Below are 15,240 nucleotides of genomic sequence, written 5' to 3' on the forward strand. Positions count from 1 at the left end.
CTCCCAGGCAACCAGCACCAGAACAAGAGGACACAGTCTCCAGCTGTGCCAGGGCAAATTTAGGCTGTATGTTAGGGAGAAGTTCTTCATACAAAGTGAGATTGCCCTTTGGAATGTGCTGCCCAGGGAGATGGTGGAGTCACTATCACTGGAGGTGTTTAGGAAAAGACTGGATGGGGGTCTTAGTGCTGTGGGTTAGTTGATTTAGATGGTGTTGGATGATAGGTTGGACTTGATGATCTCAAAGGTCTTTCCCAACCTGGCTTATTCTATTCTATTCTATTCTGTTCTGTTCTAATACCTCACAGACTACAAAAGCAGGGACGCGTCTTCAGGGTTGTCACATTATTTAAGCAGCGGAGGCAAGAGGTACTAAAACTCATCAGGGACAAAGTCAGGCCATCTGTATTTCCAAAGGCTTTGAAATTGCTTTTGCAAATGAAAACCACACAGCAGCTAATACACCAGACTTATCACACCAGTAGACTAAGATGCAGATACCCAATTTACAGATAACACTACTTTCCCCTTAGTCGTAAGTTCCAGGATGATCAGATTCTGAATAGCACTGCCAGATACAAATGAAAAATGGGGCAGAGAAGGAATATTTTATCACTGAGTTCTTGCTATACATAATCATATTATTTTATTATCTCAGGCTGTGCAGAAAAAAAACCCACGTTGGAAATGAGGCTAGATTTGTGAATGGTAATAAAAAAAATGTCAAGCTGTTTGATACAAGGATGAAAATACAATAAACATGCTTTTAAAAGTTCAGTTGGGAAGACTACAATAGTCCCATGAAATGCAAAAGCATGGAAGTAATTTAAAGGTATTAAAGGAGTGTTAATGTGACTCTGATAGAATAATTGGTACAGTAAGGAAAACAAAATAAAGTACGAGAAATGCTAGGAAGGATTGTATCCATTACACACAAGATAACCATTTTGAAAGTCCTGGGAAGAAAAGATAAATAAACACCCTTTCAATAGTTTGGGGCCACGAGGATCATCAGAGGGCTGGAGCACCTCTGTTATTGAGGACAGACTGAGGGAGTTGAGGCTGTTCAGCCTCCAAGGACACCTTCTTGTGGCCTTCCAGTATCTGAAGGGGGCCTACATGAAAGCTGGGGAGGGACTTTTTAGGGTGTCAGGGAGTGATAGGACTAGAGGGAAGGGAGCAAAACTAGAAATGGGTAGATTCAGATTGGATGTTAGGAAGAAGTCCTGCACCATGAGGGTGGTGAGGTGGTAGAAGCCTCATCCCTGGAGGTTTTGAAGGCCAGGCTGGATGTGGCTGTGAGCAACCTGCTGGAGTGTGCGGTGTCCCTGCCTATGGCAGGGGTTTGGAACTAGATGATGCTTGAGGTCCCTTCCAACCCTAACAATTCTATGATTCTGTTATTACTCAAGTTTCACCTTGGCTTAGAAAAAGCTATTTCCTTTGTATGCTACACTTTGATTCTTCATAGATGAGGAATACCTTCTGCTAACAGTATTCAGAATCATATATTCTAATTCACTTTTCCTATGGTATTTTCACTTTCACTTTTCCTACGGTATTTTTTGCAGTTCATGCTTCCTTCTGAATTACCATGTGAAATGACATGTTCCAGTGTATTCAGTCCCAAAGTTAATTCAGCACTGTAAACAAGCTTCTTGTAAAGAACAATTTTAACAAAGCAACCTTTTGAAATCACAAGCACATGCCTAAAGGGAGAATGCAGATGGAGCTCAGCAGAGGTGCACAGAATCAATCACATAACCACAAAGGATGGAAAAGACCCTGGGGGATCTCAAGTCCAAACTCATGCCTAAAGTACATCCAGCTAGAGCAAGTTGCTCAGGGCCTTCTTCAGCTAGGTTTGGCTACCTCCAAAGATGGAGATCCCTTCCTGCAATTTGGCAGCAATAGAACCTGGGTAGAGCTGTTCTTCATAGAATAATGTATTGGGTTGAACTGAGTTGGAGTTAATTCTCCTCACAGCATCTTTCTAGTGCTGTGGTTTTTGCAGCAGTAGTTGATAACACAGCAGTGTTTTGGCTACTGCTGAATCCAGTATCCAGGCTGTGTCCTTTCAACATTTCCCTGCCCCAAGAGTACATTGAGGGGTGGGCAGGATCTTGGGAGGGGACACGGCTGAGCCAACTGACTCAGACTGGCCAAAGAGGTATTCCATACCATATGATGTCAACTCAGGTATAAGAAGGAAGTGAAAGAGGGAAGTGTGGGGATTTGTCCATGGCGTTTATCCTCCCATGGAACCACCAAGCTTAGAGAGCCCTGCTTCCCGAGACCGACCACCGTCCTGCTGATGGGAAGTAGAGACTAACATCTCTCTCTCTGCTTTCTTTTGCTTCCACACGGTCTATTGCTGTTTGCTTGTTAGTGTTATTAAATTGCTCCTATCTTATCCCTGGCTTCTGTTATATTTTCTTTCCCTTCTTCCCCTATTCACTTAAGAGGGGGAGTGATAGAGCGGCTTGGTGGGTATCTGGCCTCCAGGCCAGAGCCAAACCACCACAAATAACAACCCAGATGTCTCAGTTACCAGCAAGAAAATAGAAGCATGGACCACAGATAAGGTATCATACTAGTTTGGGCCTGACATTTCTTTTTAAAGGTAGTAGTTCTGTTCCCAAGTGCTCTATCTCTGTATTTCATTACCAGAGAAAGACTTTAAAAACATAATGAAGTGAAAACCCAGAACATCTGAAAGAGAAAAGGGGGAAAAAGTGGATGCTATAGCTTGCAAGCCATTGGCTGAGAATTTCAGTACTGCTGGTTTTATTTTTTTCAAGAAACTGGTTCTTCTCATTCCTGACCTATCTTTGAAAAATTCAAGCCTCACCAGACTTTAAATCTCCACAGTTTACTAGAGATTACAGAAAACATCAACAATGCTCTAAACATGACCATTGAAATACTAAGTTTTCAAATAAGAGCCAAATAATTAGGTGAGAACAAATACAGACATTTACCAAAGCACAATCCCTTAGCCTGTCTGTGTGAGACTGGTCACAAATGGGAACTAGTATCACATGCCTGGGTATCCAGTAATCTTTGATAATTTTAGGTAGGTTCCCTCATATCCATACCAGACTCTCTGTATCCAGTCTGACTGAGAAATCAAATTGGATAAATTCATTGTTTATAACTCCGTAGAAGAAAAAGGCGAAACCAGGGACACCTTCTGATGTAGTTTAAAAAAAAGCCATTGGAAGCAGTGGGAGCCTCAAGTATCTGAAGGCTTTATCAGCCTCTGAAAACTCCTGAAGAAGGCACCAAAGATAGAGCTACACTCAAGGTTCCCTCATTGCAGAGGGACCTCGACCGACTGGACAGATGGGCAGAGTCCAACAGGATGGCATTCAACAAATTCAAGTGCTGGGTGCTGCACTTTGGCCACAGCAACCCCAGGCAGAGCTACAGGCTGGGGTCAGAGTGGCTGGAGAGCTGCCAAACAGAGAGGGACCTGGGGGTGATGACTGACAGCCGCCTAAACATGATCCAGCAGTGTGCCCAGGTAGCCAAGAAGGCCAATGGCATCCTGGACTGCATTAGGAATAGTGTAGCTAGCAGGAGCAGGGAAGTCATTATGCCCCTGTACTCTGCATTGGTTAGGCCACACCTTGAGTCCTGTGTCCAGTTCTGGGCCCCTCAGTTTAAGAAGGACATCGAGACACTTGAACGTGTCCAGAGAAGGGCAACAAGGCTGGGGAGAGACCTTGAGCACAAGCCCTATGAGGAGAGGCTGAGGGAGCTGGGATTGTTTAGCCTGGAGAAGAGGAGGCTCAGGGGTGACCTCATTGCCCTCTACAACTACCTGAAAGGTGGTTGTAGCCAGGAAGGGGTTGGTCTCTTCTCCCAGGCAACCAGCACCAGAACAAGGGGACACAGTCTCAAGCTGTGCCAGGGGAAGTTTAGACTCGAAGTGAGGAGAAAGTTCTTCACTGAGAGAGTCATTTTTCATTGGCATGTGCTGCCCAGAGAGGTGGTGGAGTCACTGTCCCTGGAGGTGTTCAAGGGGAGATTGGACGTGGCACTTGGTGCCATGGTCTAGTTGTGAGGTCTAGCGAGACAGGTTGGACTTGATGATCCTTGGGGTCTCTTCCAACCTTGGTTACACCGTGATACTGTGATACTGTGATAAATTAGTAAATGCATGGACTGACCTTTATGTCATTCTGCCCCTGTACTCAGCACTGGTTAGGCCACACCTTGAGTCCTGTGTCCAGTTCTGGGCCCCTCAGTTTTAAGAAAGATGTTGAATTGCTGGAATGTGTCTGAAGAAGGGCAATAAAACTGGGGAGGGGTCTGGAGCACAGCCCTGTGAGGAGAGGCTGAGGGAGCTGGGGTTGCTTAGCCTGGAGAAGAGGAGGCTCAGGGGAGACCTTATTGCTGTCTACAACTACCTGAAGGGAGGTTTGTCTGTTCTCCCAGGCAACCAGCACCAGAACAAGAGGACACAGTCTCAAGCTGCGAAGGGGGAAGTTTGGGATAGATGTTAGGGAGATGTGAAATACTGATCCAACCACATAAAGAAGCTCAGGTGTCACAGCCCAGTGTGTGCACTAATCTTAAGGCACTTGCCTGATGTCAACAATAATCAGCAACTCCCCTCGAACCCCCACCTCCCTCCCCCTGCCATTTTGTTAAACAAAGCTTACCTTTCTGCTATAGATTTCTTTGGGAGATAAAAATCCTCTCCTGCAAGGTAGGCAGCAGCAGTCCCACCTCCAAAGTAGGTTTTCCTCAAGAGGGGAGCAATCCGGTTGTTTACCAATAACGCTCCTAAACCAGTCGGGAATCCAAAGATTTTATAGAACGAGATGGGGATAAAGTCAGCTTGGTGAACTCCCAGGTCTAAGGGAGAGCTGCTCACATACGAAGCTGCATCTAGTAGAACAAACCACTTCCCTGGTATTTTGATGGGGCAGAGTTTTCCAGATTTTATGTTTTGTATCCATGAAAGGGGATATTTGGTGCCAGAAAAATTGCTTTGAGCTGGGTAAGAGAAAAGATGAGGTGTTGTGCAGGTTTGGTCTTCTGCTAGCAACCTGTTTTTTTCTGATAACAAGATGTCCTTTGGTTTTATTGGAACAGACAAGACATTCATGGAGGCAGTTATCCCCCTCATGCCCACCACAGATGTGTGGCTATCAGTTAGGAAGCAGAATCGACTGCTGGGTTGATTTGCGCCTTCGGGTATCCAAGGGAATGCTTCTGCTACCAGTTTAAGAGCAGCTGTGCATCCAGATGTGAAAATGATGGTGTAATCTTCAGCAGTAGTGTGAAAATGTTGCAATATTCTAAAAAAAAGAAATTAAAAAAAAAATCCAGTTATTTTCTGACTCTATTTTATTGCTGTGTGAATTGTTTGGGTTATTTTTTTCCCTTAGCATAATTGTTTTGACTGACAGCTGAGATGAATACAAGTAGACAAGCTTTTCCAAGTAGAGCAATAAATTCCAACAGCTGTAACCTGAATCATTTTGCCCACAGGAGACTCTTTCCAATACTGCAGTGAAAGTGGCTGTGCTTTGTAAGGAGGGTGGGAAGGTGGGCCCAAGCCAACTTCATGAAGTTCAACAAGGTCTCACACATGGGTTGGGGCAATCCCAAGCAGAAATACAGGCTGGGCAAGGAATAGCTCAAGAGCAGTCTCAAGGAGAAGGATTTGTGGTGTCAGTTGACAAAAAACACCACATCTGCCAGCAATGTGCACTTGAAGCCCAAAAAGGCCAGTGGTGTCCTGGGCTGCACCCAAAGAAGTGTGAGCAGTAGGATGAGGAAAGTGATTCTCCCCCTCTAATCTGCTCTCTTGAGACCCCACCTGGAGTACTGTATCCAGTTCTGGTGCTCCCAGAAAAAGAAGGATGTTAAAATGCTGGAGGGGGTCCAGAGGAGGGCCATGAAGATGATCGAGGGCTGGAGAACCTCCCATATGGGGCAGACTGCAAGAGTTGGGGCTCTCCAGCCACTCCAACCCCAGCCTGTAGCTCTGCCTGGGGTTCTTGTGATCAAAGTGCAGCACACAGCAACCAAGAACCAAGTTAAATTCCTGATTGGGTGCAATAAGAAATGTGTTCTTCTGTGAATCTCTTTTGATTTTTGGGTCTCTAAAGACCTCATAAAATTACTATGACTCCAGTACTTGTAAAATATGTTTTAGTAGTCATGAGGTCTTGGGTGACAGGTTGGACTTGATGATCTTTGAGGTCTCTTCCAACCTTATTGATTCTATGATTCTATGATGAAAGAGGTAGAATTTTCAAAGTCAGACTTACCTTTTTTGACTGTAGTATTTATCATGTAAAAAAAGGAAAACAAATAAGTAAAGCAATAGAAACTGAGTTAATGGAACTTCCTTCTCCAGGAAGACTTGTGGTGTGCAGAGCAGAAGAGCTGTGAGCCACTCAGAATAAGGTTTATAATGTGAATGCCACGAACTCCTGAAATAGAGCTGTACTGCTATGATAAAATCAATGTTCTTAGGGACAGAAAGCTGCAAGACATCTGAATGACTTCTGCAATACATAGTATGACATCCTCTATTTTGACATGGCTATTGGGAAGCACTGGCTATTACACACAGAATTCCTAATGCTTTCTGTCTTTGTGTAAGATGTACTCCATTACAGTGAAATGCAATTCACCTTTCTTATACTCCTGGAAGATTTATAGCCATATATAAGGTTGTTGTCAGCAGCAGAACTAAAGATTTGTAGTAGAAAACCAATAGCTTGATCTACTATGGCTCACAGCTGCAAAACATGGCAGTATTTTATAAGATTACAACTGTTCACTTTTCAAAGGACTCTGACTAAGGGGAGAATTTTTTCATTACACATCATAGAAACACAGAATCAAACAGGTTGGAAGAGACCTCCAAGATTATCAAGTCCCACCAATCACCTAACCCTATCTAATCAACTAGACCATGGCACTAAGTGCCTCATCCAGTCTCTTCTTAAACACCTCCAGGGACGATGACCCCACCACCTCCCTGGGCAGCACATTGCAATGGGTAATCTCTCTTTCTGTAAAGAACTTCTTTCTAAGATCAAGCTTCAGCTTCCCCCTGCATGTCTTGAGACTGTGTCCTCTTGTTCTGGTGCTGGTTGCCTGGGAAAAGAGACGAACCCCCATCTGGCTATAACCCGCCTTGAGGGAGTTGTAGCCTCCCCTTCTCCAGGCTAAGCAACCCCAGCTCCCTCAGCCTCTCCACATAGGGCTTGGGCTCCAGAGCCCTCATCAGCTTTGCTGCCTTTTGCTGGACACGTTTGAGCATCTCAACATCTCCAGAGGACTGCTCACAGGTACAGGATATTGCCACACAAAGGATGGCACACCCTGCTCAGCTGAAACAAAATACTCATAGGTCACACCTTAGAATACATAGAATACATAGAATAAACCAGGTTGGAAGAGACCTTCAAGATCATCGCGTCCAACCCATCAACCAATCCAACACCGCCCAAACAACTAACCCACGGCACCAAGCACCCCATCAAGTCTTCTCCTGAAAACCTCCAGTGATGGCCACTCCACCACCTCCCTGGGCAGCCCATTCCAATGGGCAATCACTTTTTCTGTATAGAACTTTTTCCTAACATCCAGCCTGAACCTCCCCTGGTGCAGCCTGAGACTGTGTCCTCTTGTTCTGGTACTGCTTGCCTGGGAGAAGAGACCAACATCCGTCTCTCTACAACCTCCCTTCAGGTAGTTGTAGAGAGTAATAAGGTCACCCCTGAGTCTCCTCTTCTCCAGGCTAAGCAACCCCAGCTCCCTCAGCCTCTCCTCGTAGGGCTTATGTTCCAAACCCCTCACCAACTTTGTTGCTCTTCTCTGGACTCGTTCCAGCAAGTCAACCTCCTTCCTAAACTGAGGGGCCCAGAACTGGACACAGTACTCGAGGTGCGGCCTAACCAGTGCAGTGTACAGGGGCAGAATGACCTCCCTGCTCCTGCTGGCCACACTGTTCCTGATGCAGGCCAGGATGCCATTGGCCCTCTTAGCTGCCTGGGCACACTGCAGGCTCATGTTCAGTCTACCGTCGACCAGCACCCCCAGGTCCCTCTCAGCCTGACTGCTCTCCAGCCACTCTGACCCCAGCCTGTAGCTCTGCATGGGGTTGCTGTGGCCAATGTGCAGAACCCGGCACTTGGATGTGTTCAATCTCATGCCGTTGGACTCTGCCCATCTGCCCAGCCTGTCGAGGTCCCTCTGCAGAGCCTCTCTACCCTCCAGCAGATCAACTCCTGCCCCCAGCTTGGTGTCGTCAGCAAATTCACTGATGATGGACTCGATGCCCTCATCCAGATCATCAATAAAGATGTTAAAGAGCATGGGGCCCAGCACTGATCCTTGGGGCACACCACTGGTGCCTGGCTGCCAGCTGGATGTGGCACCATTCACCACCACTCTCTGGGCTCGGCCCTCCAGCCAGTTCCTAACCCATCGCAGTGTGCTCCCATCCAAGCCATGTGCTGACAGCTTGGCCAGGAGTTTGCTATGGGGAACGGTGTCAAAGGCCTTGCTGAGGTCCAGGTAGACTACATCCACAGGCCTCCCCACATCCACCAGGCAGTCACCTGATCATAGAAGGAGATCAGGTTGGTCAGGCAGGACCTGCCCTTCCTAAACCCATGCTGGCTGGGCCTGATCCCTTGGCCATCCTCTAAGTGTTGTGTGATTGCACTCAGGATGACCTGCTCCATAATCTTTCCTGGTACTGAGGTCAGGCTGACAGGCCTGTAATTCCCTGGCTCACCCAACCGGCCCTTCTTGTGGATGGGCACCACGTTGGCCAGCTTCCAGTCATCTGGGATCTCTCCAGTGAGCCAGGACTGATGAAAAATCATGGAGAGTGGTTTGGCCAGCTCATCTGCCAGCTCTCTCAGCACCCTAGGATGGATCCCATCTGGTCCCATGGACTTGTAGGGGTCTAAGCTGCTGAGGAGAGCTCCTATCACTTGCTCATACATAGAATACATAGAATAAACCAGGTTGGAAGAGACCTTCAAGATCATCGCGTCCAACCCATCAACCAATCCAACACCGCCCAAGCAACTAACCCACGGCACCAAGCACACCGTCAAGTCTTCTCCTAAAAACCTCCAGTGATGGCGACTCCACCACCTCCCCAGGCAGCCCATTCCAATGTGCAATCACTCTTTCTGTATAGAACTTTTTTCTAACATCCAGCCTGAATCTCCCCTGGTGCAGCCTGAGACTGTGTCCTCTTGTTCTGGTACTGCTTGCCTGGGAGAAGAGACCAACATCCGTCTGTCTACAACCTCCTTTCAGGTAGTTGTAGAGAGTAATAAGGTCACCCCTGAGTCTCCTCTTCTCCAGGCTAAGCAACCCCAGCTCCCTCAGCCTCTCCTCGTAGGGCTTATGTTCCAAACCCCTCACCAACTTTGTTGCTCTTCTCTGGACTCGTTCCAGCAAGTCAACCTCCTTCCTAAACTGAGGGGCCCAGAACTGGACACAGTACTCGAGGTGCGGCCTAACCAGTGCAGTGTACAGGGGCAGAATGACCTCCCTGCTCCTGCTGGCCACACTGTTCCTGATGCAGGCCAGGATGCCATTGGCCCTCTTAGCTGCCTGGGCACACTGCAGGCTCATGTTCAGTCTACCGTCGACCAGCACCCCCAGGTCCCTCTCAGCCTGACTGCTCTCCAGCCACTCTGACCCCAGCCTGTAGCTCTGCATGGGGTTGCTGTGGCCAATGTGCAGAACCCGGCACTTGGATGGAACACAGGGAAATTATGCAGCTCCCTGGCTCCCTCTGCCAGTTCTGCAGGCCAGCTGTCTGGTAGACGTTCTTTCCCGCTAGTAAAAACTGAGGTAAAGAAGGTGTTAAGTACCTCTGCCTTTTCCTCATCCTGTGATACAACATTTCCCTCCATGTCAACCAAGGAGTGGAGGTTGTCCCTGCCCTTCCTCTTGCTATTAATATATTTATAGAAGGACTTTTTGTTGTCCTTCACATCAGAGGCCAGTTTGAGTTCCAAATGTGCTTTTGCCTCCCTAATTTTCCTCCTACATGCCCTAGCAACATCTTCAAACATCCCATGGGTTGCCTCACCTTTCTTCCAAAGATGATACACCCTCTTTTTTTCCCTTAGTTCTATTAAAAGTTCATTACACAGCCAGGCTGGCCGTCTGCCCCGGCGGCTCCTCTTTCGGCACATTGGCACAGCCTGCTCCTGAGACTTCATCAGTTCTTTCTTGAAGCAGGTCCAGCCCTCCTGGACCCCTTTATTTTTAAGGGCTTTCTCCCAAGGAACCCTCTGAATTATTTCCTTGAGCAACCTGAAGTCCGCCCTCTGGAAGTCCAGTGTGGAGGTCTTCTTGCTGCCCCTCTTAGTTTGACCAAATACCGAAAATTCAATTATTTCATGGTCGCTGGCCCCTAAACAGCCTCCAAACAGTGATACAGCCTCCAAACAGCCTCCAAAGCCTTCAAACAGTGATAAAGGTGACTTTTTAAGCTCAGCATTTTTTACAGAATAAAACCACTGTGGCAGTTTAGGCTGGGTGCCTCCTGTTACTGCCACATCAGTTACACCCCTGGTGTCAGTGTCCAACCCAGTAAGGTGGACACAGGAATCAGCCTATTTCTACCCATAAATTCTGTACCCGATAAATCCATCTGCAAAGTCTTTCTCTTCCTCTTTCTTCCCTCCCTGTTCCCATGGAAGATGCTCCCTATTGGGTAATGGTGGGGGAGTATCTCAAGGCCTCTTTGGCCTGTCTAGGCCTAATGCCAGGAGGAAAAGGGGTTGGGGCAGTCTTAGACCTGGCCAGCCTGAGACTAGCCTAGCAAGGGGGAAGGAAGAAAGAGCCCTGGGGCATTTTGGGTAGATTCTCAGGTGGGGAGAAGGGAAGTGTTGGGAGGCCTTTATGTGTGCTGTCAGGGACTCTGTACACTTTGGGATATCTTTGCCACTATGCTTTGTAGATTTAGGCTCGAGGTGAGGATAAAGTTCTTCACTGAGAGAGTCATTTGTCATTGGAATGGACTGCCCAGGGAGGTGGTGGAGTCTCTGTCTCTGGAGGTTCTTCAAGAGGGGATTGGATGTGGCACTTGGTGCCATGGTCTAGTCATGAGGTCTGTGGTGACAGGTTGGAATAGATGATCCTCGAGGTCTCTTCCAACCATGCTGATACTGTGATACTGTAATTGTTCTGACAACACTGATGCAATTCCTATCAGTGTATGCAAAGGTAAGGGCACATGAACTGTTACATACTCACAGTTGCATAAATGGACACCCTATGCCCTTGATTAATGTTCAAGGAAAAAGACATTCTGCAATTTATTGCTGCTGGGATCCAAATATCCTGAAAGTATACTCAAACGTCAACAAAAGGGTAGGTACCTTCACGTGTTACCCAATGACACCCTTCGGGGGAAAACTGTAATTGAGTGAATAAATCTTATACTAGACATGGGCTTAACCTATAACCTTCTTGAATTACTGAATCTAATCATTCTACAAATTCATCAGCATTAGAAAGCTATATTAATGACTGAAAAAAAATATATATCCCATAAAAAATAGAAACTGCAACAGCCTCCCTTACTTTGTGGAATCATGTTATGACAGTCTAGCTGCTGTTAAAGGGATCTCTTCTCAACCACAAAGCAGATGGGATGTGAGCTGTAAGAGCTTGTCAAAGATTTTGAGGTCTACCAAATCTGTGCTCCACAGTCCTAGTCTTAAGTTCCAGCAGGATCAAGTCATCTTTCATATCCACAAAGAAGAACTGACTTCCAAGATGTCTACTTTACAAAGGTAGAATAGAATAGAATAGAATAGAATAGAATAGAATAGAATAGAATAGAATAGACCAGGTTGGAAGAGACCTTCAAGATCATCGTGTCCAACCTATCATCCAACAACACCTAATCAACTAAACCATGGAACCATCCTGTCAAGCCTCGCCCTGAACACCCCCAGCGACAGTGACCCCACCACCTCCTCAGGCAGCCCATTCCAATGGGCAATCACTCTCTCTGTGTAAAACTTCCTCCTAACCTCCAGCCTAAACCTCCCCTGACGCAGCCTGAGACTGTGTCCTCTTGTTCTGGTACTGGTTGCCTGGGAGAAGAGACCAACCTCTGCCTCACTACAATTCCCCTTCACATAGTTGTAGAGAGCAATAAGGTCACCCCTGAGTCTCCTCCTCTCCAGGCTAAGCAACCCCAGCTCCCTCAGTCTCTCCTCATAGGGCTTGTGTTCCAAACCCCTCACCAACTTTGTTGCCCTTCTCTGGACACTCTCCAGCAAGTCAACCTCCTTCCTAAACTGAGGGGCTCAGAACTGGACACAGTACTCGAGGTGCAGCCTAACCAGTGCGGGTTTTTCAGTTAAGATCAGCTCTGACGCTTTGATATTAACTTTGGTAACATCCAATATCATGAGGAGCAGAATGAAAAGTACAGAATGCATTTGATGAATATTTATTCATAGCTCTAAAGACACTCACGATACATATGCCTGTGCCCTTTGGACACTGCTTTCTGTAAACATTCCAGTGAATGCACAGTGACTATAAATGATTACAGAATGTACTAGCAAAGTAAATACTGAACTTGTAAATGTATACTGGAAATCTGACTCCAAGGGTTACTGTGTTCTAAAAGCCACAGGCAGAAGCTTAATACACACCCTGTGCTTCATTAAAGGATTCAGATTGTGAATTGCAGGACTTCAAGCATTCCGTCAAACAGGGATAGCAGCAGAAATTATTTGGTGAATAACAGACCACGCTGAAGAACAGGCTAATTTTTATCCAGAATCAAAGAGATTAAATTCCTAAACCAGGATAAATTATGTTCCTGGCCCAGCTGGACATTGAAAAGCAACACTTTTGCAGAAGCCATATTTAAAAGACAATTAAATCCTTGAGGGATGTGTGAAAGTCCATCACACTGCAATACGTCTTTTTAGCTTTTACAATCCCAAGTTTCAGTTAAGTGCTTGCAGGAGATAAGTTCTCTGGTGTAGCATTTTATACTTTTTTATCACCTGCCTGGACCATCTGGCTGCAACTCAATGCTATATGCTCCTAAAATAAAAGCAGATGCATGAATTGTCAAGCAAGGCTCTCAATCACAGAATCACAGAATTTCAGGGGCTGGAAGAGACCTCAAAAGCTCATCCAGTCCAACCCCTCTGCCAGAGCAGGATCATCTATACCAGATCACACAGGAAATCATCCAGGCAAGTTTTGAATATCTCCAGAAAGGGAGACTCCACAACCTCCCTGGGCAGCCTGTTCCAGTGCTCTGTCACCCTCACAGGGAAAAAAATTTCCCCTCATATGCATGTGAAACTTCCTATGCCTCAACTTCCACCCACTGCCCCTGGTCCTGTCATTGGGCACCACTGAGGAGAGCCTGGCTCCATCCTCTCAGGACTCACCCTTTACATATTGATAAACATTGATGAGGTCAAAGTAAGTTACCTATGAGTATTAGCAGAATGAGACAGAGACAGTAAATAGTTCACCGTAAAAAGCAGAAGGGCTCTTTCCAAAAGTACTTTGCTGGTGATTGAAAGAAAATTAAATGTGATGGGTACAAGATATTCTATATTGTTTGGTTTATTTTCATCGTGGATCTATTGAGCTCTCTTTCATTATGCATGGTTTTAAAATGAGTTTTTGAAAAGGCAAGAATTGCATACATATTTGTGAAATTCACAATTTAATGCTGACATCACCCTGCCTTTTGAAACTCTGCGATTCCCTTGCAAAAGCTTATTTCACACCAGCATAAAAAGAAAGCTATTGCGACCACCCGTTGCACAATGCATTCAAGAAAGCAAGTATTTAGCCCGAACTATGCTTTCATCCTGTGCCCCTGTACTCAGCACTGGTTAGGCCGCACCTTGAGTCCTGTGTCCAGTTCTGGGCCCCTCAGTTTAAGGACACTGAGACACTTGAACATGTACAGAGAAGGGCAACGAGGCTGGGGAGAGGCCTTGAGCACAAGCCCTATGAGGAGAGGCTGAGGGAGCTGGGATTGTTTAGCCTGGAGAAGAGGAGGCTCAGGGGAGACTTCATTGCTCTCTACAACTACCTGAAAGGTGGTTGTAGCCAGGAAGGGGTCGGTCTCTTCTCCCAGGCAACCAGCACCAGAACAAGAGGACACAGTCTCAAGCTGTGCCAGGGGAGGTTTAGACTCGAGGTGAGGAGAAAGTTCTTCACCGAGCGAGTCGTTCATCATTGGAATGTGCTGCCCAGGGAGGTGGTGGAGTCACTGTCCCTGGAGGTGTTCAAGAGGGGACTGGACATGGCACTTGGTGCCATGGTCTAGTCATGAGGTCGGTGGTGACAGGTTGGACTCAATGATCTTTGACGTCTCTTCGACCTTGGTGATACTGTGATACTGTGAAGAATAGAATAGGATAGGATAGGATAGGATAGGATAGGATAGGATAGGATAGGATAGGATAGGATAGGATAGGATAGGATAGGATAGGATAGGATAGGATAGGATAGAATAGAATAGAATAGAATAGACCAGGTTGGAAGAGACCTTTGAGATCATTGAGTCCAACCTATCATCCAACACTATCTAATCAACTAAACCATGGCACCAAGCACCCCATCAAGTCTCTTCCTAAACACCTCCTTTATCCACTAAGCTCACCAGAGTATGTTTCATACTGCATGCATCACTACATATTTGTGTGGCTCAAAGGAGCATTGCCACTTGACCTCTGGGTGCTCAGGTCCTGCCACTCATTAGGAAATTGCTACCAGGCCCACCAGAAAAGAGTTAGGACTAGGAATCAGCACTCAGTGATTCACTCACCTGTCTTACAATATTGTCTACACCTCTGCCCCTATGAAAAGATTTCTGAGACTTCAGCACCCCAAGTAGGTTCCTACAGTTAGAGGCACGAGTCTAAGAGCACCTATTTTACACCTCCATTTTTTTCTGCTCTAACAGAACTTAGCAACATTTTTACTCATATTTTCATTCCCACTACCAAAACTAAAAATAGTTATCTTTGAAACAAAACAGCTTCCTCTTAGCAGAACCCAAGAGCAGTGGGATTCACTTAGTAGGCATCCCTCTTCCAGGATGCTGTACCTTCCTGGAGTATTTCTGTATGCAATGCTACTGAGACCTCCCTCTAAACCATTTACTCCTGATGAAACAATCTTAGCCAGTTTTCACACTGCACATTTTGGTTACTGTATCATAGTGCT

The 15,240-nt window shown here is 46.3% G+C and overlaps 1 protein-coding gene across 1 annotated transcript in view; it reads right to left on the reverse strand.

Moving 5' to 3' along the window:
- MOCOS (molybdenum cofactor sulfurase) overlaps window positions 1–15,240 on the reverse strand; it is a 237,015-nt gene that overhangs the window by 145,526 nt on the left and 76,249 nt on the right. The window contains exon 4 of the mRNA XM_054164233.1: window positions 4,671–5,312. Within this exon, the coding sequence (XP_054020208.1) occupies window positions 4,671–5,312 (642 nt within the window). The remainder of the gene's footprint in view (window positions 1–4,670; window positions 5,313–15,240) is intronic.

This window comes from Dryobates pubescens, chromosome 9, assembly GCF_014839835.1.
Source record: "Dryobates pubescens isolate bDryPub1 chromosome 9, bDryPub1.pri, whole genome shotgun sequence".
In the NCBI taxonomy this organism is placed as follows: Eukaryota; Metazoa; Chordata; class Aves; order Piciformes; family Picidae; genus Dryobates; species Dryobates pubescens.